This window comes from Elgaria multicarinata, chromosome 4 (assembly GCF_023053635.1).
Source record: "Elgaria multicarinata webbii isolate HBS135686 ecotype San Diego chromosome 4, rElgMul1.1.pri, whole genome shotgun sequence".
Classification (NCBI taxonomy): domain Eukaryota; kingdom Metazoa; phylum Chordata; class Lepidosauria; order Squamata; family Anguidae; genus Elgaria; species Elgaria multicarinata.
The window spans coordinates 83,351,053-83,375,237 of NC_086174.1; the positions used below are offsets into that span (position 1 = coordinate 83,351,053).

General features: G+C 41.8%; 1 protein-coding gene across 4 annotated transcripts in view; it reads right to left on the bottom strand.

Annotated features, from left to right (window-relative positions):
• Positions 1-24,185, bottom strand: part of LAMA2 (laminin subunit alpha 2) — a 477,652-nt gene that overhangs the window by 128,335 nt on the left and 325,132 nt on the right. For all 4 annotated transcript variants that reach the window (XM_063124695.1, XM_063124694.1, XM_063124692.1 and 1 more), the window contains 7 exons: positions 23,442-23,585; positions 18,276-18,455; positions 16,219-16,407; positions 15,988-16,121; positions 7,190-7,307; positions 3,389-3,523; positions 1,765-1,889 (listed from right to left, as the gene is read on the bottom strand). In XM_063124695.1, the coding sequence (XP_062980765.1) occupies positions 1,765-1,889; positions 3,389-3,523; positions 7,190-7,307; positions 15,988-16,121; positions 16,219-16,407; positions 18,276-18,455; positions 23,442-23,585 (1,025 nt within the window). The remainder of the gene's footprint in view (positions 1-1,764; positions 1,890-3,388; positions 3,524-7,189; positions 7,308-15,987; positions 16,122-16,218; positions 16,408-18,275; positions 18,456-23,441; positions 23,586-24,185) is intronic.

Here is a 24,185-nt window from a genome sequence, read left to right on the forward strand (position 1 = left end):
TGAAGGGTGTCATCCATGGGCCCTCATGGATTTTCACGGGTCCTATTCAAGACGTCGTCTGTATCCTGCATGCCTCCCACCCCTTCTAGCCTTCTTCACACAACAAAAAAACACCCCAGAAAGTCTGATATATTTTAAAACATGCACCTTCGCACAATCTCCTGCTATGTGCAGGAGAAGCAGCGCGATCAAAACAGTCCACTGAATGGGCCACATGCACGTTGTTTATTCCCTTTTTAAAAAGAGGAAGTAATGAGGGACAAATGTGCAGGTGGAGAAGCGAGGGTAAGGAAATGTGATTTCCCCCCGTGTGATGACGCTCAAAGGCCACCTAATGATTTCATGGCAGAGGCAAGGTATGAATGGGAATTTCCTCATTTGTATCTCAGTCTCTTCACTAGTTTGCTACATTAGCTCTAAAGCCAAGTCCTCCAATGTAACAAGGATGCGTGGAATTGAAACCCAACAGCCTGACCTGCTGTGAAGATACAAGGGTACTGGTTGAAGAAATTTAATTAGGACATTGGTGAAGTTTGTTACCTTTTTAGTTTGCCTTGTTAATAATACCTGGAAGAACTGAAAAGTCTTCAGGGAACTCTGATATGCACAAGGAAATAGGAGCTTCCTGGGTACAGGGATGTATGCATGGAACTAGGCGCTTTCTGTGTACAAGGATGTGTGCATGGAACTAGGCGCTTTTAGTGTACAAGGATGTGTGCATGGAACTAGGAGCTTCCTAGGTATAGGAATGTGTACATCGGAACTCCACTGAAAATTATGGATCAATATGTTAAGGGGTGGTTAGAGGTATGTAGGAGGTAAAAGCAATTTAAAATTTGGTCACTGTGTTAATCAATAGACAGCATCTTCAAAGGAAGCAGTGAGGCGCTGGCCATTGCTAAAGACTGAAGTCAATCTCTTTTAGATAGGTAATCCGATTCAGTATTAAAAAAACAAGAGAAAGAGAGAGAATGTAGAGACCTCTCAGCATAAAATTAATGCCATTTTAAGTCACATTTGCCAAAGAATAATGGAATGGGAAGGTCATTAGCGTAACATATCCAACTAAATGGATCAGCATGATGGTATCTCCTTTAAGTTATTTGATCGTTCACAAGTTGTCCCAAACCAACATAACATTAAATAAGAACTCGATAAATTACAAAGCCCATAGCAAAGCACTGTAATGCTTTTATAGCAGCACAAAATATGAGCACAAGTCTCTCTATGGCTCCCTTGTGACTACATTGAACTTGAGAGCTCTGTTCTAGCTTCACTTGTGAGAATAATTTTTATAATGCTCATTCATTATCCGTTGACTATCACATTTTCTATCCTTTATGGATTTCTACATAGCTAATTAGCCTGGAAGCAATTTCTGAAGCAAGACAATTTAACAGTTTGGTCAGCCACTATTTAGCATGGCTTGACTCACTGTGCTTTTAAAAAAAAACATGGATAATTGACCTAGAGGAGAAACACACAAGCTAGACTAAAGACAGTAGAGTCAGTGTGGTGTAGTGGTTAGCGTGTTGGATTAGGGCTGAGGAGACCCAGGTTCTAGTCCCCACTCAGTTTTGAAGCTCACCAAGTGACTTTAGACTAGTCACTGACTCTCAGTCTAACCTACCTCACAGGGTTGCTGTGAGTACAAAATGGAGAGGAGAAGGATTGTGTGCATCAACTTGAGCTCCTTGGAGAAAAGGCAAGATATAAATGTAACAAAAAAATAAAGAAAGAAACAAATTTTAAATGTTTGCTTACTTGTTGCTTGAAACAGTCAGAGGACACGCACAAATCTGGCAGTCATTAGGAAATCCTCTAACAATCCCATAGAAGCCAAGAGCACACCTTTCACAATGGTCACCACTAGTGTTGTGACGGCAGTTCTGTGGTGCAGAAATAGAAAAGAAGAAATCACAGAGGATGAGCTACTGGAGTTTTTTTTTTAAGGGCCTGTGAGTTTGCCATTTTTCCATTGCAAAAAACATTAAGAACATAAGAACATTTTCACTAGATCAGACCAAAGAGCCAACTATCCCAGCATTTTGTTGCCAATATTGGCCAACCAGGTTTCTATAAAAAACTCACAAGCAGGATCTTATGATCATCCCCTGTTTGTCACAGCATTGAGTATTCAGAGCTATGCAAAAGTCAGAATGCATTAAATGTAGGGATGCTGGTAAATTTCTCCCAGAATTTCAGGGATGTCCAATAACCCACCTCAAAAGGAAAGATGAGCTTTTAAAGACCCCGGAATCTTCTCTGTCTCTTGGATAAAAATCCGAGCCACAGAAGAATAAGCTGTACTTATCTTAAGTATGGCTTCTTAATTCTGCTCCTATTTAATTTTATGGAGATATAATGTCACTCCATTATACTGAAGATAAATGAAACCTGAGAAACATTGGAGAAAATTGAGAATGGTGGAGGGAAAATACCTTGTGGGTTCTCAGCAAGAGATTTTCTTCTGTCCTTCAGTTCCCCCCCCCCATTACTCCCTTACATTAAACAGAGAGAGAATTAAGAAGTGGAAACCTGGATGCCAGTCATTCTAGGCCTGAATTTGGCTTGGGGAAAATGTTACACGATCTTCTGTATTTTTTCAGAAGGCCTTACATCATTTCCAAATTAATCTAAGGCAAGCTTGCCCATGTCTAATTATATATTTACTAAAGATCTAGTGAGGATTGCTGAAAATCTGCCTAGCTATTTGATAACAAGAATCCCAGCATACTGCCTCCACCATTCCCTTATCTGCCCATCACACTCTCCCACAAACATAACCCAGTCCTTACTGTTCCTAGCCACTATATGAGGTTCTTTGATTAAACTGGCTCATTTATCTCACCTCTCTATTTCCACTGCCTCTTTCCTGTAATGATCTATCTTATGGTCCATTTCTTTGGCTCCTAACCTATGGCCCTATGCCTAACCAAGCAAAGAAATAAAAATGGGAATTGGCCCTAATGTCCTTAGGAACTCTGCCTAAGAAAATATCCACAGTTTATGGATATAAGCGTTACAGAATGCTAAACATGGGAAATTGACGTGGAGACAAGTATTTGTAACTACATGGCAGACACTTCCCAAGAAGATGTGACAATCAGGTTTCTACAGCATATGGCTGCTATATGTTTACAAATATATGTGTTGTTCATACTTTATTTTGTTTTCACTATGAACACTGAGATATAGTTAGATAGATAGATAGATAGATAGATAGATAGATAGATAGAATCTCAAAACTTATTTACTGAGCAAGGTGTGAACCAGGCTTAAGTATCAAAGTGAATTTTAAAAAAGCTACTTTGTTTCAGTAAAAATGAACTATATGCAAAGAAAAAAGATTGTGGTAAATAGTCTAGGAAAAGCATAACCTTTATACCTGACATAGTGAGGTTTCGGGATCACACATATCACTATGCCCATGACACTGACATGGGACACAGGATCCTAAAGCTGGACTTGGTCGTCTCTCAGCTGAAGTGGAAAGGAGTCTATAAAAGCCCGGAGAGCACGTCTGCAAGAAATCAAGAAAAACAAACATCACAAGTCCATTATACTGTGGCTAGGCTAGGAAGGACTGGAGAGGACTACAAACACATCTTCATCCCCACTAGTTTTGACAGGCAAACTGCCCTCCCCCATTCCAATAGCCAAGCTCAGGATGTTTGACAAACAATGCACAGTCCACTTTAGAAGTAACAGAACCAATCCTAATTGAAAACTCAGCCGCCAGATCCCTGGGGGGGCACAGCAGCACCAGGTGTTTCATTTTACAGCTTGAGAAGCCTTTCGTTTAGATGATCTTTCCTTATCTGTCCTTCTATTTCCTGAGAAACACACACACACACACACACACTGTGCAAAGTGAGCAGAATTGCTCTGTTTTCCCATTGTCCTTGGTGTGTTTTTCTGAGATGACAAGCTAATATCTGCCTACACACTGGCTGATAGATAACAAGCAAATGCCCAGTGATACTCAGCAAAATATGTCTCCATGGCTACATTATTTATACTTGTATAATTTAAAGACCATAAAAATAAAGAATTCAAAATAATAAAAATGCTACCATGTCCTGAGACCATTAGCCCTTGAAATAAAATGTATCTCGCTCTCATATATTTTCTTCACCCAGCAGTAAAAATCAGGAAGCATACTGAAAATTACTACCAAAGCTGACAGATGCAAAAGAAGAAGAAGAAGAAAAAGAAGCAATTCACTATCTTCTTACCCGCCTTTCCTTTACTCTTCCCTCCCCATTCCTCCCTAATGCGTTTCATCTTTAACTAGATTGTAAACCTGTGGACAGAACTAGATTGTTTTGCTTTTTTCAAGATTCTACAGCATATATATATATATATATATATATATATATATATATATATATTAAAAGTAGTAGTAGTGAAAGTGCTATAACACATTTATAGCCAGTGGAGGCTGGTGGCTCCAATGTCAATGGGGCAGTAAATCTGCTATGGGTTTCAGGCAGAACCAGGCAGAACCAGATAGCTCTTTTAGAGTTCTGACTGAAAGCCAGACTGGATTCAACACCCCCTTGACATTGGCGCCATCAGCCTCCACTGGCTATAGCTCTTCTAAAACGGACACAGCTATAGGATGTTGACAGCACCACGGGGTTAGTTGGGGAAGGACTGTACCTCAGGGGCATAGAACATGCAGGTTCAGTCCCTGGCACCTCTAGACAGAGCTAGGAAAGACCCCTATATGGGGAGTCAGTGTAAACTGCCAGCTAGACGGACCGATGGCAGTGAGCCAAGTTCTTGCCCACCGCAAAGCAGAAGCACTGCAAGACAGCAGCTAGGTTGGCTCCATGGTCCTATTTGGAGAAGAGGGCAGGAGCAGCAATTCTACTCTCAAGAGACGTTTTCCTTGCTACGGCTGAATCTGACTTGGTCTAAGGCAGCTTCCGACACTCCTAGGTTTGTTTTAGGGCGCACTGCCATCGCAAGGAAGCAATAACAGATTTCCCAATGTTTTGTTTCAGCACTCCTCTCAAAGTGAATTGATCGCTAACCATTGGCTATTGTGGCTAGGGCTGATGACAGTTCAAATCCTATTATTATTATTATTATTATTATTATTATTATTATTATTATTATTATTATTACATTTATCTACCGCTCCATAGCCGAAGCTCTCTGGGCAGTTTACAAAAGTTAAAAACAGTGAACATTAAACAGAAAAATACAAAATTTAAAAACATAAGAAGCATAAAATGCAAACAAAAACAGACAACATCCATTTAAAAACAGCTATTCTGGGGTTAAGATCTAGAGGGCCACAGTTGTGACCTTCCATCTTCAGATGGGCTGCTGATCCACTCTGGTAATGGAAGCAGGAGGAGGAAGTGTTTTTTGTTGTTGTTGTTTTGCCATTTCCCTCCTTATTCCACAGTTCACCGAGCCCCCCCTTACCCCGCCCCCCCATCAGATCCAGAGGTTTGGTCAACCCTCTTCAGCAGTGTGGGACATGGCACAGGTGACTGCAGGAGAAGGGGAAGTGGTGAAAATTGCCTCATTCCACCTTCCATTCATGGAAATCTCCACAGGATCAAAGAGTGTTCCATGAATGGAGGGCCAGCATTAGATATAAGCCATTTCTTTTTTAAAAATGAGTTGTCTGGTGACCTTTAACAGCATTATAATTGAATGCTTTTGAATTTACCAAAAGTAACATAATGCCTAAGTCAGGAGTGGGCAACTGCAGGAGATCACAGGGCCATTTTCGTCTCCAGACCTTTTTAAAATGGCATCCATAAATGGTATGTAGTGACAAAAGGCTCAAATTTAACTCTGTACTTTCTACAGATGCCTTTAACAATATTTGTGCCACATCCCATCCTATTTTGGAGTATCTTCCAGTCTCAAAACTGGCCATTTGTAGGGTGCAGTAAGACCAGGGAGACAGAAAATTCTCGTTGCATAAGCAAAGTTCCACTTGGGCTACTCTTGTTCTGGGTACCCGTACCCAGGGCTGGGCAGAGGGGAGCAGTGGGACCAGTTGGCATGGGCCTACGATTTTGAGGGGGCCTACTTGGAGTACCCCTGGGCAAAGTTGCTTGATTTTTCTGTTGTTGTTGTTGATGATGATGATGATGATGATGATGATGAATTTGCCCAAAGAAAAGCATGTAAAACATTTCTGAATGTGAAGAAGTGATGTCTTATATACATCTTGAATAAAAGTGCTTGCCATTACCTTTTTTTAATAAATCGTTTTATAAAATAAATTTTATAAAATAAATTCTAGTTCATATGTATTTAGAACTGATTAAAAAATACTTAATAAGCAGTTTGAAAAGGGGCCTACATTTCCCATCTGACCTGGGCCTACTACCAGCTTTACCCGTCCCCGCCTGGACCCTGAAGTAACTTCCATTTATTGACTCAAATGGAGCCTGAATGATTCAAGTTCTTCACTGAAGTGCTCAAAATGCATATATTGATGGATGGATGAATAAACACAAGATATCAGGCAAATGGACAAGAGTGCATTCCACAGAACTGGAAAATCTAGGGAATCCAAAGATGAGGAGAGTAGATTTTTCAAAAGTGATATGAAAGCAATTAATTCTTGTGAACAGGTTTTGGAGTTTGTTTGGTTTTTACTGTATTTTTTAAAAAAAGCAAAACAAGAAATGTGAGTGTACATATAATTTTCAACTGTCTTAAATATTGCAAGCCTTAGATTACAATCCTATATAGATATATTTACCCAGGAGTAAGACCTATTAAACTCAAAGTTGCTTACTTCTGCATTGCAGTTCTTGCACTGAGCAGGGTGGAAGACTAGATAACCTCATAGTTCTTTCCAATTGTATGATTCTGTGAAATAATAAAGCTACTAACAATAATAAGAATAACTACTATTATTACATGCCATTTCCCCCCCTCCAAAGACCCTAACACAGCTTACATGATCCTCCTCCTCTCCATTTTATCATCACAACAACCCTATGAGATAGGTTAGGCTGAGACTCAGTGACTGGCCCAAATCATCCAGTGAGCTTTATGCCTGAGTCAAGATTAGAACCGGGATCTCCTAAATTCCAATGTAAAACTCTTAAGCACACTGGGTCTTCATTCATTTCTAGTCTCCAGACAACAACACTACTGATCAGCTGAATATGGTAGCAAAATAAACGTGGAAGAGTTCCTCTACCTCACATGACAAGCCAGAAGAACCCAATGGGCAGTCACATTTCTCAATCATTTGGGCACGAGGAGTCCTTCCCGATACATTTCCTTCCTCTGCAACTTCCATGGAGATTTCAGAAATTCTGGCATAAGGGAAGAGGAGGAAAAATAATTAAAGCTAACTAATGGAACTTTTCAGTGTTGATTTAACTTCAGTTGTTATATAAGAACATAGCTACTTTTACACAACCTCTTGGCATCATCCACAGAAGAAAAACAACATTTATTTTAGCCTGTCTCAAAGAAAGATCAAAGCTAGCACCATCTTTAAATTCATTTGCTTATTCACCTACAGTGTTGTTTTGTTTTTAATTTAGAGCCAAAATACCACAACTCTGCAAAATAAAATGAACAGGATGTGCAACAGACTTCAAAGACACTGGTGACTTATAAAAGAGGTTTTAAGATCTATAGCCAGAATCAAATATTTTGTCTGAATATCATGAAAAAACTCAAACACATGCTCCAACATGTTCAAATACAATTCTATCATACTAGATAAGGACATTTCTCTTTCTTTGATGATGGGGGAGAACAATACAGTTAACCCTTCTCTACTTAGATATCTCTCTCATTAGAGGGTTCTCAGGTGAGAATAGAATTGAGTGCAGGGCTGGTGCCAGACTACTTTGCGTGCTAGGCAAGGCAAGCTACTTGCACCCCCCCCCCCAAATTGCCAACGTCAATTCAGCTATTCAAGAAGAGTTTCTGAACTATTATATTTTCCTTTTATTATGTTTTTTCTTAAAACAGCTAATCTGTATAGAACTGTGACCCTTAAAGGGCAGTACGGTGCCCCTCTGAGGTCTGCGGCCTAGGTGGCTGCCTAGTTGGCCTAATGGTAGCGCCGGCCCTGATTGAGCATCATCAAATGGATAGGGGCAGAGAAACCAGAAGGCCTGCTCTTTCCCCTCTCCCCTCCTCACATGCTCAGTGAAGCTTTTAAAATCAGTAAGTCTCTACATGCACTTGCACATTCATACATAACAGCCTTGTCACGGTCTGCACTCAGTGAATATTTAAAGGGGCAGGCAGCAATGGACCACAGGGTTGAGACAGCGTCCTTTCAAAGCAGCAGAACCAACACCCATCCCCAAGGCAATAAGTTACTTCTGGGTAGACATGAGCCCTCGCTCCATGCAACTCCTCCCTTCTGTAAATTAGTACCACTTCCACCAGCCCATGCTGAAGCCAGTTGAAGTAATATGGACTCCCAAACTTCATTGAAGCTGCTATGACTGGAAAACACACCACAAATAGAATTTGTTTTTAAAAACAGATTTAGGACAAGAAACACTGCATTAACTTTGGGGAAGGGTGTATGTGTCATCTGGCATGACCACTTTGGCAGTGGAGTAGAACTGGAGTAAAAGCCCAGTGTAGATGAGGTGCAGAAGGCTGGTAAAGACCTCCCATTTTAGAATTCCTTCAGGCTATGATCCTGCCTTTGCTGTCATTATTTGTAGATTTTCAGTGTGGTGGCTGTCATATATAGAAGCCACCTGCTAGATTTCTTTAAATATATTATATGCATTCTGGCTGACAACCTTATTGGCTCATGGGGGCATATATATATTTAAAAAATAAATGATAAATGAGTCTTCATCACTATTTGTGGCCACATTGTGAACAGATCAAGCTAAAACTATGTGGGCAGTCAGGCAGACATTGTGCATTGTTCCACACAAGATATCAACAAGCTACAATCAGCTCAATTTTTCAAAATTATTTTTAAGCCGGCTTTAAGCTACCATCGAACCAAAAAGGAGAAAAGTCCCACTCACACGTTCATGGGAGGTTGAGACATTTCCTCCTAGAGTTGCCAACACATGAAATACAAGAAATCCAGAACATGGGGTGGGAACCAACATTGGCCTGGAGTGGATTCTGGAGGTTCATGAGTCCAGAGCTTTTTGGCTGGCCCAGCAGTATTTGTAGGTGTAGTCAGTCCGATACAAACGGAAATAAACTGGTTGAGGATTAAAAGCATCTTGTTTTTTCTGGTCCAAAGAAAATGCCCAAACCACTCGACAACCCAATTTTCTTCACACAGGGCTGTCTGTCTCAACCTATTTTGACCTAGGCAAAATGGTATTTTGATGCCCCACAGAGAGACATGCTGCTGCCCTCTTTTTTCTCTTGCCTACCCTTCCCCATCTCCCTCAGCCACCACCATCCTCCACTCTTCCCTCCTGGCCACCTGACTGCCCAATTGCTATGATGCATCCTTCCTAGTGAGGCAATCTCCTAGGTCACCTCACCCTTCACAGTGAGGCACTTGGCCCACTGCCAGGCAGTCTCTCTGAAGAGCCTCACCATCCATTTTCCTTCTACAGTTGTTGCAGTAGGGAAGCAGTCAGTGGGGCTTCCCACAGTGTCCCCCACCCTTCTGAGGGGTTCAGAAGGGTGGCATTCTGGGGAGCTGTGCCAGGCATTCTCCAGGAGGAGCACCAGGCAGGCCAACCCCTCAGAGCTAGGCAATGCGTGATCCCCCAGAAGTGGAAGGATGTGTAACTGCACCTCCCAGCACTGGCTAGGAAGACTCAAATTTCTGCAGCTGGCTGGCCCACCACCACTACCACATGGCTGCACTGCTACCACCTTCAGGGGGCTGTTTGCCAGACCAAGAATTTGGCGTCCAAGGCTCTGTTCACCCCTCCCCCAAAGAACTGGCCCTGTTTCCACACCTCCTTAAAAACTCCTCCTTGATTTTTGCTAGTGATTACCCATGGTAAGCTGCTGCATACAAGCAAAACACCATGTGGAGGCAGGCATATATCTAACTGTGTCTGTGCTCACGCATATGTGCATGGGCATGCAATGGGAATGGGATGAGAAACAGGAGTGGGGAAGCAATGGGGCAAGAGAGGGAGAGATATGGTGCATGTGTGCACTACAGTGAGAGCTTCAGAAGGAGGGAAGTCATAGAAAGATTTGAAAATGATTAGGAGGAAACATTGTCAATGCCTTCCTGGTGATGTATCCAGCACTTTCCCAACAGCAACAATCCATGTGCACCAAAAACCAAGCACTAACAGAGAACAGCTGAATGCACAAAAGCTATCTATTGTTTGTTAGAAAGTTGTGCTCATGGAAAATGAGGCTTGGCTGTTGGTTGGGGCATTTTGGTCTAAACACTGATACCCCGTAAATATTAGGAATTCTGAAATAACTGATGCTAAAACATCCCAGTTCGAATAGATGGATTGTCCTAGTCTACTTTCTTGAAAAGGAAAGCGGCCATCTAATGTAAGAAATGCCTCAATTTTGAGGACTAAATGGGAAAAGGGGAGCAACAAAATTAACACAGCAGGAGAAAAATGTTTGGCTTTAGCTTTTCAGCAGCAGCCTCTGAATCATTCACTGTAATAGCATCGCTCCCATGCTGAAACATGATTAGCGTTGCTGCGAAATTACATTGCTAATATATAGAGCTACCACTGGAATTAAGCTATTTTTGCCCTTGCACCTATAGTCAGCGTACAGTTGCTTTATCATATTTTGCTGCAATATATCAATGATCTGCAGTGCTGCACGTCAGACAATCATTTTCAGATGTGCCAGCATTCATTTGAAAAGTCAAAGGAAAACTCTCACTTCATTGAAATCAAATAAGGGACCCCCAGCTTTCACATTCTTCTTCCCCCATTGCCACCATTTTGCACGCCTATTTATTTATTTATTGCATTTATATACCGCCCCATAGCCGAAGCTCTCTGGGCGGTTTACAAAGATTAAAAACATTAATCTTCTGCAGTACGTTTAAAATGCTGTACGGAATCACAGCCTGCCCACATTTTAAGAACAGCAAGAGAGGCCCTTCTCACTTGCTCACCTGTGAGAACACTTAGATATGAGAGGTCTTTTCTGCAACGGCCCCTCTACTCTGGAATAAACTGCTATTGGGGATCTGCCAGTCCCCATCACTGCAGGCTTACAAGAAGGCCCTGAAAACATATTATTTTACTTTGGCCTTTCACTGGTATGTTCCCTGTTTTTATTGCTGTTTTTACTGTGCACTTATTTATTTATAACATATACCACTCATCGCTCTCTAAGCGATTCACAAAAATTAAAACCACATTATTAAAAGTTAAACACAAATTATTGCTTTCAAATACCTTATAGGCATTTATAATGTGTTTTATTATTGCAGGTCCTTCCCTGAAAGACAGCCAAGAAATATTTTTAAATCAAGCAATAAATGATTGGTCCAACTAGCCAAGTATTGACTAAGGTTACTGGGCACAGGACTTTCAGGGTCTGAGGAAGAGAGGACTTTGGCAGCCCAGTTCTTTTTGACTAGAAATGTCAAAGACTGCATCTGAGATCTTCCATACACATTCGACCACTGAACTATGAGCCTTCTGCCACTGAATTATGGACCCACTGGTTTCCAGTGGGTCCATAATTCAGTGGCAGAAGGCTCAGTTCGCAAAGTAAGAACTTTGGGACCACTGGAATCCCAGCAAGGAGCAGCACTAGGCACTGGGCTGTGAACAGGGGTTTTGTAGCAAGAGAAACCACATGCCCTAAATGTGAATTCCTCCCCCACTGGCCCACTGACATTTTAGAGCAGTATTTTGAGCCCCTTTTGTCATGACAAATAGTACAAATGTGATTAAAGGAAGCACTTCTTCACACAAGGTAGCTAACCTATGTGATTTGCTATCACAAGATGTAGTGAGGGCCACTAAGCTTTGAAAGACAACCAGACAAATTAATGGAACATACGGCCATCAAGGGCTGCTAGTCGTCATAGTTATACATCTACCAGAAGCTCTATCCTGTTTGGTATGCTTCTGAATACCAATTGTGGGGGAACCCAAACAGGACAGAGCAGGGCTGGAGAATGTCAGGCCCAGGGGCCAAATCCAACCAGAAAGCTGCACTCCCTTCCCCTCACCCTATCCCTTTTCTTCCTACCACCAACAGTTTAGTGGTTTCCTGGCCTTTGTGCAATTTAAAAGGCTGAAATGCCTCTTCTAAGGCTTAGATATTGGCATAGAATCATAGAATCATAGAACAGCAGAGTTGGAAGGGGCCTACAAGGCCATCGAGTCCAACCCCCTGCTCAATGCAGGAATCCACCCTAAAGCATCCCTGACAGATGCTTGTCCAGCTGCCTCTTGAAGGCCTCTAGTGTGGGAGAGCCCACAACCTCCCTAGGTAACTGATTCCACCGTCACACTGCTCTAACAGTCAGGAAGTTTTTCCTGATGTCCAGCTGGAATCTGGCTGCCTTTAACTTGAGCCCGTTATTCCGTGTCCTGCACTCTGGGAGGATCGAGAAGAGATCCTGGCCCTCCTCTGTGTGACAACCTTTTAAGTATTTGAAGAGTGCTATCATGTCTCCCCTCAATCTTCTCTTCTCCAGGCTAAACATGCCCAGTTCTTTCAGTCTCTCTTCATAGGGCTTTGTTTCTAGACCCCTGATCATCCTGGTTGCCCTCTTCTGAACACGCTCCAGCTTGTCTGCATCCTTCTTGAATTGTGGAGCTCAGAACAGGACACAATACTCTAGATGAGGCCTAACCAGGGCCGAATAGAGAGGAACCAGTACCTCACGTGATTTGGAAGCTGTACTTCTATTAATGCAGCCCAAAATAGCATTTGCCTTTCTTGCAGCCATATCGCACTGTTGGCTCATATTCAGCTTGCGATCTACAACAATTCCAAGATCTTTCTCGTTTGCAGTATTGCTGAGCCAAGTGTCCCCCATCTTTAAGAGCTTCAAACAAAAACAAACTTTTCATTCAAAATAAATAACCCCCAAAGTGGTTTACAATATAGTAATATACAAGACATTGGAGGCAGTATACCAGATGCTGGGGAACATGAGTGGAAGAGTGCTAAAGCACTCTTATCCTGCTTGTGGGCTTCCCATAGGTAAACGGTTGGCCATGGTGGGAACAGAATGCTGGACTAGATATGCCTTTGGTCTTATCAAGCACGACTCGTCATATGTTCTTAGATCAGCATGGAGAAGATTAAAAAATACACAATTTCCACCCAGCTCCACCTCCCACAATGTAGACGGCCAACAGAATTCTGTGCTATCAAGAAGTATAAATTTCCAGAGGTAGAATGACTCAAAAAACAAAGTGGCCCAAATTCATAAGAGATAAGAATATCCATTATCTATAAAGATAGGGTATTCAACTCAGCCATGAGAAGCTTGCATTGCTATTTCACATTGAGCTGTGATCAATAGCTGGCAAATAACTGCTTAAGCAAGTGATCCGTTCATGTGAGCAGTGAACTTAAGTGACAATACAGCTCCACTTCCATGAACTGGAAAAACTGTGCGAGTTGTTCTATCTAAACAACAGAACTCAGTCACTTAAAATTTAGGACAACTGTGAAAACTGCAGCGCAGTGCAACTCAAAGCAGATTCACTCAGAAGTAAGCTCCATAGTGTTGAGTGGGGCTTAGTTTGAATTTGCCAAATCTTGGCCCAGCCCCAGGATAGGCTATAACTGAAGTTCTATTTGAGTGTGGGCAGTAGGGCAATAAGTGTGTGTGTGTGTGTGTGTGTGTGTGTGTGTACACATGCTCAACTCTCTGCAGGGGCTGCAAATTGGTGCTGCATCACTTATATGATGCAGCCACAGATTCACAGCCACTGTGGGGCTTTTCTGTGAAGCTGTGCGGTTGAAAAGTTGAGGCTTACCCTGATTTTTTTTGGTGGGAGCAACGTCCCCCCTGCTCATATACCAGATGCTGGGGAACATCAGTGGAAGGGTGCTAATGCACTCCTGTCCTGGTTGTGGGCTTCCCATAGGCAAACGGTGACCTCACTCCATGGTCACTGGAAGCCAGGAAGAGGGCAGGGGGTGGCTCCAGTACCTGGAGGACCGCTGGAAATCCTGCACTCCCTCCTTGGCATGGGGATTTTACCCCACAGGAGTAACATTGTTGGGTTTAGAGGGAATGCAGTGCTAATGCAGCGCTTGGTCACAGGCAGGCTGGAGGTTAGGTACTGGATCAGGCAGATGAGGAGCAAAAGGGAAAGACATAGTCACTCACATGTTGGGAGATCAGGATGAAGATGATAAAGGGATGGCCATATGCCTCCAAACCCAAAAGCTTGATCCAATGCAGAGCAGGAGGAGCAATGGAGATCTTCGCCTCCCCGCTCCTCCCACTCTGTATTTTAGCTAGCTGGGGTGCATCAGAGGGGGAGGGAAGGAGGCATAACCCAGCCTCTCCAGTCCCCTCCCCTCCTGTCGGAATGTCCCCTTTACCTTGTCTGGTTGCAAAAGTGACCTTGCAGGGGAAGCCAATGTGGTTCTTTCCACACTGGCTGTGAGGGAGCAAGGGAGGGGAGCAGGAGTGTGGATTTTCAGCTCCAAGGTCAGAGCGCTGTCTCCGAACTCAGTTCCAAGAATCTGAAATATCCTATGACCACTGAGATGCTGCCTAGGGGCCATAGAATTCCATTCAAAAGTGAAGAGTTAGAGCCAGGCAGAAGGTCAGGTTCCAAGGTTGAGATGAAGGAGCAAGACACAGATGCAGATGTAAGGTCAAAGACAGGCAGACAGGCAGTAGTCACAATCCGAGGCAACAGTGAGAAAAAGTGAACAGGAGAATAGCCAGAGCCCTCACATTCCCCCGAGGCTACACCACCTGGCTTCCTGGGGATCCAGAGTTCTGGTGACACCAGAGGCAAGGTGGTGGAGGGTGCTGCTTGAGGCCCTAATTCAAGACACCCACTGATATCTTGCATGAAGCGTGCATACGATTGCAGGCATAGTGGTCCCTCACTGGAGTTTACATTGTTTTCTTCCCGATTTTAGCTTGATTTGTTATATGATGTTTCAAGCACTTTATTGTTGTGTGGCAATTGACAAAAATAACAAAGAAATAATGGAGCCTGTACACCTGATCAAGGTGATGCTTAAGGACAGCTCCAAATGAGCAACTATGTACAGATTAATGTCTGGAAATTAATCTAGACCTCCTGGAGTAATCCTTTGGAATTGTTTACTTATTAAACTTTTATATCCTGCTCTTCCTCAAAGAGCTCAAAGCAATACACATGATTGTAGCCTCTCACTTTATCCTCACAACATCCCTGTGAAATAAATTAGGCTGAGAGAAGTGACAGACCCAAGGATGCCCAGTGAGGTGAGTAAGGCTGGGCGGAGATATGAAGCTGGGCATTTCCAGTTCAGGTTTGACACACTACCCATCACACCACACCTGACACCTCCATGTTCGTTGCCTAGAGACCTCTCAAAGGGCGCCTAAGCCTTTTGCCCTCTTTGGTCTGTCCCCTCAAAATCCGGCTAGTCTCCTTCCTTCCTCTGCAAACAGTTACTGGTTGTCAACCCTGCTGCCAACTACAGCTGTGTGTCTATTGCTTAATTTCAATTGAATTTGCATGAAAATCTCTTGAGCATTTTCCACAGACCTGCCTGCCTGCCCCTCTCTTCTCTTGCGCAGTCTTTTATTGACTGTATTTGTCGTCAGAAATCAGCATTCAATTTCTAGAATGAGAGATTTGTCATTCAAGTCTGCTTGGAATTCCCATCTTCTGATGATGCAGATGTCTTTCTCTTTTCACTTTTACCAACAACTAGAGTTTAAAAAGTGAGTATATTGGCCAACTCCAGGACCAGAGTTAGGTGAGTTTAAGCCCACTGATGTAATGTGCCAAAATGTACATAACACTGGGCTAGTTGGTAGCTTATGTCTTTCCTGTGAAAACGACTAGTGCTGATGCTAATACCATTAATTGCACCATGCAAAATGATTACCTGCTTTGCCTCATGAAGCTACCATGAGTAGCCTTAATAAGTATGTAATGAATGTTGTACAAGACATCCATGAAGTCCTCACGGGTCACAGTCCTGCTGACTCTTGGGTCATCACCATAATATTTCCACTCATGCTGAAAAGGAAATGGAAAGAAGCTCAGCGCAAATGATTTAACTGTTTCTAAAGTGCCAATGACATAACTTCTTGAACAGGTTGGATTGAAAAATTACCTCCGTCATTTCTATCTCGTGCCTTGTCAACTGACCATTCAGAGGAGCAGCTACGTGCCTGACAATAATTTGTGTACGTGTGGGAAGCCCCCCTCTGATGATGACCTGGGGTTTATAAGTTGCAAAGCCAGTCTCTTCCCGTGCTTCAAAGAAGATAGCATATTTGAGTTTCCCCCCATAAGCCGTCAGCTATCAAAGAAAAACAAACCATATAAATATTGACCATACCAAAATCAAAAACATTTCTGTGGGACATGCATATTAAATTGAGAGTTTGCCAACAGGATTAAACGTGAAAACATTGTTCTGAGAATACACCTTTCAAAATGTTTACAATATATTTAGGGCATCTTTAATGAACATAAACATAAGTGGTTGAGTTCTATTTTGCATGCCTCATATAACAGACCTACAAATGTACATAATGGCATATGATGAGACTATGAGCATGTCTACATGAAGGGTTTGCCCCGAGGTGGCTTCGTGGCAGCGGCACATCATCTACATTGCGAAGCCATCCGGGGGCAAACCTTGGAAGCTCTGCTCCAAAAAAGTCGGGCACTTACCCTGACTTTTTTGGCAGTGGAGCCCATGGCGTTCCCTGATTGGTCACCATGGGCGGCCCTGCGCGTCTGGAAAAGTGTTTTTTTTAAAAAAAGGCTGTTCTTCCTCTGCAGATACAGAGAATAAAAATAAAAATAAATGGATGTATGTGGGTAGGAACGGGCAGCCAGAGGGAGGAGACATATAGTCCCTCTTTCATCCTCCTCTGGCTGACTCATTCCTTCCCCCCCACCTCCACAAATACAGACAATAACATTTAAAAAGGGTGGGGGAGGAATGGCCCTGTTCCTCTCCTTCCCCCTTTTGATTTTGATTTTTTACTTTTTCAGAGGCTTTTACTTTCCCAGAAAATTTGCACTTGCCTTCCTTCCCGTGCAGATGTCAGGAAGGAATGGAAGTGCAGTCGGAAGGCGCCTCATGGCGCCGAAACAGTGCCATAAAGACGGGGGCTATGTAGCCTATTTTAGGAAACAAACTATCTAGACTACTTTTGTTTGGAAACTTACTAAACTATTGTTAGTTTTTCACAACACTCTTTGTTATTTTCCCTGCAACACTGGCCCCTCTGGAAATGCCAGGCTACATCAAGCTAACCTGAAACGCATTCCAATATGGTGGATGCTGCAGGAGTCTTTTATACTGTGCTTCCCAAGTGCATCCCTCTGCATCTCAGTTTGGCTGACAGGGTTAGGTCAACTAGAAGGAGATTGTGTTTCTTTCTGGATAATCCCAAATTGATCCGGGTCAACTATAGCCACAGGCAGAACAAAAATGATGTACTTGGAATATTGTATTGTCTTAATGCTTTCCTCAGTACTCAGGTGGTTGTGACTCAGCCTGGGTCAACATGACCCTAACTACATAGTTTTTCAGGAGTGTTATTCAAGTATTCCAAAGGAGCTTGTTTTAATCCGAGGGCTGGGGAGAAAAGAGTAAGTAGAGTTCTTTCATTTTATTTCACGTTTTAAAATTTGTTGCACTATATTATAAAGTCTCAATTAAATTTGAAGTATTTTTATGTTCAACTGTAATATCAAAGAATAAGGTGTGGGGGGGAATTCTGAAGTGCCAACAAGTTATACTTTCCTGCAGAGGATTCTCTTGTTTTTATTTATTACATTTATATTCCACCTTTGTTTTCCTCTTGTAAGGAACCCAAGGTAGCTTACACAGTTTTCTCTCCCCCCCCCCATTTTATCCTTACAACAGCCCTGTGAGATTGGTTAGGCTGAGAATCAGTGAGTGCCCCAAAGTCACCCAGTGAGCTTCATGGCCAAGTGGGAATTAGAACCTTTATCTCCCAAGTCCCAGTCCAAAAATGTAACCACTACACCACACTGGCAACAGTGGACATTGATTCACAAAAGAGAATGAACAGTTATTGTTGTAGCATTTCACATTATGACAATTCCAATTCTTCCTAGCCTTTCTAGAGAAAGGAGAAGAAAAAATGGCACAAAATGGCAGCTCAAATCAGAATTCATATCCTTTACCTTCTGTCCCTCAAACTGTTCAGGAAGTCTCCAATAAAAGGACTCCGAGTGTAAATCTTGCATCACCAAGTCAATATTTGCAATTGTCTCTGGATATTGATATATAATTCCTTGGACAGTTCTGTGCTGGACATTCTCATCAACCAGGGGAAGAATCACCTGATCTGGCTTCAGAGTCAACTATAGGCAGTGAAAGTTATAAGACAAAAATAGGATATTTTTCTATTTTCCAGACAAAATAATATTAATTTGTAAATTGTCTAAGATTTAAATGTTTTATTAAATAATCCATAACATTTTCACAAAACTAAGGATGCATAATGTAAAATAGAGCAGTCAAATAAAAACACGAATGAAAAATGTAAAATACACAGATAAAACAGATTACACAAAAAACTGTAAAAGGCCGTCTCCCAAAGGTTAGTGAAATGTCACAAATTTTCCAAAACATTTTACAGGTTGTCTGCCAGGTGTATTTTGTTAGTACTTTCACTGCTTTCCATGCTTTAGAGCAGTGATAGGGAATCTGCGTCAACCCCCTGGGCTCTGGCCCTGATTTACTGTATTTATTTATAATATTTATATACCACTCCCCATTCAATAATTCAGAGCAGTGTACAAGATAAAATAAAATAAAAGCAGAATAAACACACAACACATATAAAAGCAAGATCTTCTATTGCCTGTGCAAGACTGTTTGTGACATTTCTTCCTATTGCGCAAGGCTGAGACTAGGACTGGCCACTGTGGGGAAATCTGGCACTTTTTGAGCCCGACAGATCCCCACAGCCACCCCAGCTCATCTGGCATTTGTGAGCCAAGTGGTGGGTCAGTTCCTGAAATTCAGGAAATTTGCCAGCTTTTTAAAATTATTATTGCAATTACGCCATTTGCACAAAATTGTGGGGGAAAGTATTTACAAAATATGTGATTTGTGCAAAATTGCAGCTATAAATAGCACGATTTGCAATTTGCACAAATGAAAAAACACTGTAAAATCACAAGCTGGCCTGACAGATTGCGCGACGAGTTGGGCCAGCTTGTGGATGAGTGGTCGGAGTCCAGGGGCCCGATCTGCTCTACTCCCAAACAGATTTGTCTGATATCCTTAGCTGAGACTGAAGTCTTGTCTTGACCCAGTTTTTAAAAATATATAGTGTTTTTTTTTCTGAAAGCGCACCAGAAATATGTCAACCAGATTTACAGCATAATCAAAGAAATCTGAAAGACCATCATACTAATTAATTACACATACATGTGTGTGCATGCACCCATCCACCTACTCACCAATGCACCCACAGAAATTGGGTAGAATATTAAATAAGTACAATTGGGGGGATCTGAATACACAAAATTGTAGGTAGTATGATGCTAAAGAAACAGTTATGGCAATTAAATTAAGCAGAGAAAACCACCGTTGAAAACACCTTTGTGGAACTTCACAAATGCCTGTCTAGCAAAGGAGAAGAGAAGAAGCCCTGAGCTGACATTATTATTTTTCTACCATATCTGTAGCAGATTCGGCAGTATGACAGCAGATTTCTTTGAAGTGCTAATGCCAAAATGAAGTGCCTGACTTCACTCTGGAGGTGTTTCTGGCTCCCATGCATTAGACATGCTAATCAGAAAGAAACTGGTTAATGCACAAAGTATTTGAAATGTATGCTCAGTGTCATGATACCGGTGTATCAGAGGGTTTGCCAGTTGCCCTCAATCTGTATTAAAATAGATTGGAATAGATAGAAGTTCTAGATGTTCAGAGAGACTATGGTGTGAAGCCGCATGCCTAATTTAAATATGAGATTTCAAAAGAGAGATAATTGATCATTAGGGAAATTTAAAATCAATATTTTAGATCATGTACACCTGCACCTTCCAAAGTGGAGAGTTGCAGGAGACATGAAGCTTTGATTAACTTAGGCTGCAATCCTCTACACATTTACCCAGGAGTAAGTCCCACTGAGCACAGTGGGATGTATGCATAGGATTTCTTTGTTCAAATATAATTTTTACTGATTTAGTTATATTCTCCACTGAGCCCATGACAGATCAATGAAACACCTGATGATTTTCACAGAATGTCAGAGGGCCTGCTCAAACATATATGTACATCACTTTATTTCAATTCGCTTGATTACGCAAAAAATGATATCTTGCAGCTGAATGTGTGACCTAACTCTACAGAATAGCATTGCATTTGGTGAGGTAAACAATGATATATTAAAGTTCTGTCTCTGATGTTTGATCTGTAACGTTGTGTTCACATGCAAAATCATCAATGCTGCAGTCTTGGGGCTTCACTAAATCAGCTATTTATGGCAAGCTCATTTCTGGCCACTCATGGAAGTTTGCAGGTCAGTTAAATGACACTGTAAACAAACAGGACATCTCCCATGGTTTCCCTCCTTATTCTGTTTTAAAATAGATCAGAAAAAAAGCTGGAATAAACCCTTAATGGTGCAAAATTGGCAGCGTGCAAAGCTGGCATTACGCTATGAAGTTGCCAAGGACAGGAGAAAGGACTTTAAATGGAGGGAGAAGAGGGTGAAATGCCTCCCTGCAACAAAGTAGATCTGAACCCCATGTGTCCCATTGGGTTCAAGTATGCTGAGAGTTGCAAACTTAACAGCAAAATCTTATTTCTACTCAGAAGTGGCTTTCCTGGGGGCTGCGTGGTACCTTTAGAAATCAAGACACACACCCCCACTCCTTTGCACACATGCTAGGGAGGGAGGGACGGAGGTGCTCCCTTGATTCAGCTGTGCTGCCCCTGGAAGCAGCAAGGTCTTCTGCCTTGTCGCCCCTCTCCTCCTGTGTAATCCAACTCATATCAATTGCAACAAAGAGCCAGGAAGCACAACAGTGCCAGGTAAACAACGGGATTTCCCTTAAAGTACACATGCTCTTGGTGATCAACATTCATGTGCAATCCAGCTCAGACTCTTGAATAGCTTGTCCACATACTTTAGTGCTGACCTTTTTCATTTCCCTCTCTAGTACTCAGACTACTTGAAAATCTTGATGTGAGTTCTGTGAAAGGTTCTGATCAGTGCAGAAGCAAGATGGAACATGAATTTTGAAAGCTTAAATTTCCATATAGAGCAAGGGTAACTGTATAATGAGTGTCCCAAATCTCTTTCTACAGTTTTTGTATTCTCTGTGCAGTTGAGAAGACTGTGGATAAAACCATTACCTTACTGAAGTCTTTGCATCCATGATTTCACATTTATGGAATTCTGTGCTCCCTCTTTCCTCCAATATCTTTCAAAAACAAAACTGCAACCTGGGAGGAGATGTGGTATATTGGGAATAATCCCACCATACCTTTCTTTATCTTCCAGTCTTCGTAATAAGATAGGTTTCAGATGGTCCCTCACTTTCTTAGGCTAAAATTTGCTGAGCCCATGGAGATTACCTAGTTCCAAATCTTAATATCAGCAAATTCGGAAGATCCCATTAAAATGTTTCCATTTATCAGAAACATAGACGAGATTCAGACAACACATTAAGCCACATTGGGTCAAATAAGCCACAACTGAATACCCCTTTCTGATGTCCTAAGGGCCTGCTTCTAAATATTTGAAAATTGTCCTTCTTCTCTTCTCTAGGTTAATATATTCACAGAGCATCCTATGCATGTCTATTCATTTCAAAGGCGTGTGATCCCAAGTAAGTGGATATAGGATTGCTGCTTCAATTTCTTCACTTGATTTGCTTTCTAGACTCTTATCATCATAGCTTTTTTTCTAAGTTGTTTCCAAGTTGTCAATACGCTTTTGGAATGGTGGTAACCAGAACTTGAGCCAATCTCAAATCAGATCTAAATAGTGCTGCACAGAGCAGTAGCTATTTCTGAGGGCACTTCCAGGTGGAAAGACCTGTGTATGTCAGGTATGCTAAATCAGTGTATCTGACACCCTGTACAGCACAAGGGATTTTGCTAATCCACATGATGATCACTAAATAGGGTCATAGGATTACTGTAGGTGAGGCAGCAGAATAAAGGCACAAAAACGTCAACAATAGCACCAAACCATGAACTTGTTATTAATCTCTCACTTCACTCCGTCATTGATTAAGTGCTTCCATCTTAGCTGCAATGCTTTAACAAAGACAACATAAAATGTTTGTTTTTAACGACTGCATCGCATTGTTGATTCACATTCCGTTTGTTATGCAACAGAGCCCCAAAATCATTCTAGGTAGTGCTACCACCTATCCATTCATTCCCTTCATTCCCATGTATATATTTATTTGTTACATATATATCCCACCTTTCCTCCAAGGAGCTCAATGTGGTGTACAGTATATTATCCTCCTCTTCCTCCTCCTCCTCCTCTCCATTTTATCCTAACACAACCCTGTAAAATAGGCTAGGCTGAGAGTCTGTCACTGGCCCAAAGTCACCCAGTGGGCTTCATGGCAGAGTCATCGCAGAGTCCCTAGTCTGCTTCATGGCATAGTCCTCAGTCCTAGTCCAGCACTCTAACCACTAGACACTCACCTGCCCTTTGAGTGTAACATTTTATAATTTGCAATTCAGTTTCATTTTATTGTTGTAATTTTTCTAATCCAGATCATTTTTGATCCCAGCCATATCCTTTAAAAGTTCATTAGACTGCTGCTTTTCCAATCCATGCATCACAGCCCTTGAGATAAATATCTAGTAATATTTAGCAATATCAAAAACTAGCAAGTTTCTTCTGCTTTTAAGGAGAGGTACCATTACCAGTGCTTAATTTGCTTTACAAATTAAAATGACAACATGAGCAATAAAACAGTTAAATCCCCTTAATATATCAGCAATCTGTTTCACTGGCTAAAACTGAAAGATTCTAATTTTCCTCACGGTTTCCCACTTGAGAAGCAAAGAGTGTTATATTTTCATGGAACAATTTTCCCTCACTTGACTACATTGCCTTTTCTGGGTTTTAATAGCTTTACTCTAGGGCTTGACATCTATTACCCTATCTGAGACTTTTCGTGAATGAGTTGACCCTGATTGCCTAATGGAACATGGTCCTCTTACCCAGTTCTGAAAGGACACAAGGGAGAATTGCTTAAATGTTTTTCTACAGTTTCTAGCTTCATCTCTGTGTCTGACTAAAAGACACCAGCAGGAAATAACATTATCGCATTACATGGCTCAGCAGTCCCCTTACTCACCCACAGACGGACTAGCCCCTTTGCCTCGCTGCACCTTGATGTCAGGCCAAAGCAGTAGCAGCTGCTGCAGCCAAGTGGGTTTCTGGCATAGAGTCCAAACCTGCCAGGTTTGCACCTGTCACAGTGGACACCTTCCACATTAACCTATTTGCAGAAACAGCAGAGGGGAAAGCTTTAGAGATGTTAATATCTCCATTTCACACTCTGAAACACACACACACACCACGCCTAAGGCTGGTGATCACAATAAAATTCTTTAAAAAAACTATTTTGACAAACAGTAGGAAGAAGACATGTGGTAAACATGCTGACTTTTGCAGAAAAAAGCTCAATATTTGCAGCACTTCAAGAGCTTACAAAAACAGTTTACTTGCCTGCTGTCTCACATATAAATGTGGGTCACTGAAAGGCATCCGAACTGGGTTCTTGTGGAGTGTTAATGAGAAATCTAGATCACAACAGTTCTGCTCCAGAGCGAGTTTAGTATCAAGCATCAGCACAGTGATACATAGAATAAGAACATTTCTCAAGGTAGGTACAGAGTACATTTTAAAAAGGTGTCTCTAGAGGCACTGCTTCCCAAATAAACTCGAGATGTGTTGCCTACATGCTGCTTTTAGACTAGTGGCTACCTTCTAAAACAGGGTGACTCAGTGGATAAGCTACTTTGGTCTGAACCAGTAAAATTCTTAAGTTTTCCTTTAACTCCTTTTACATATCATTTAGACATATAAATAAGACACT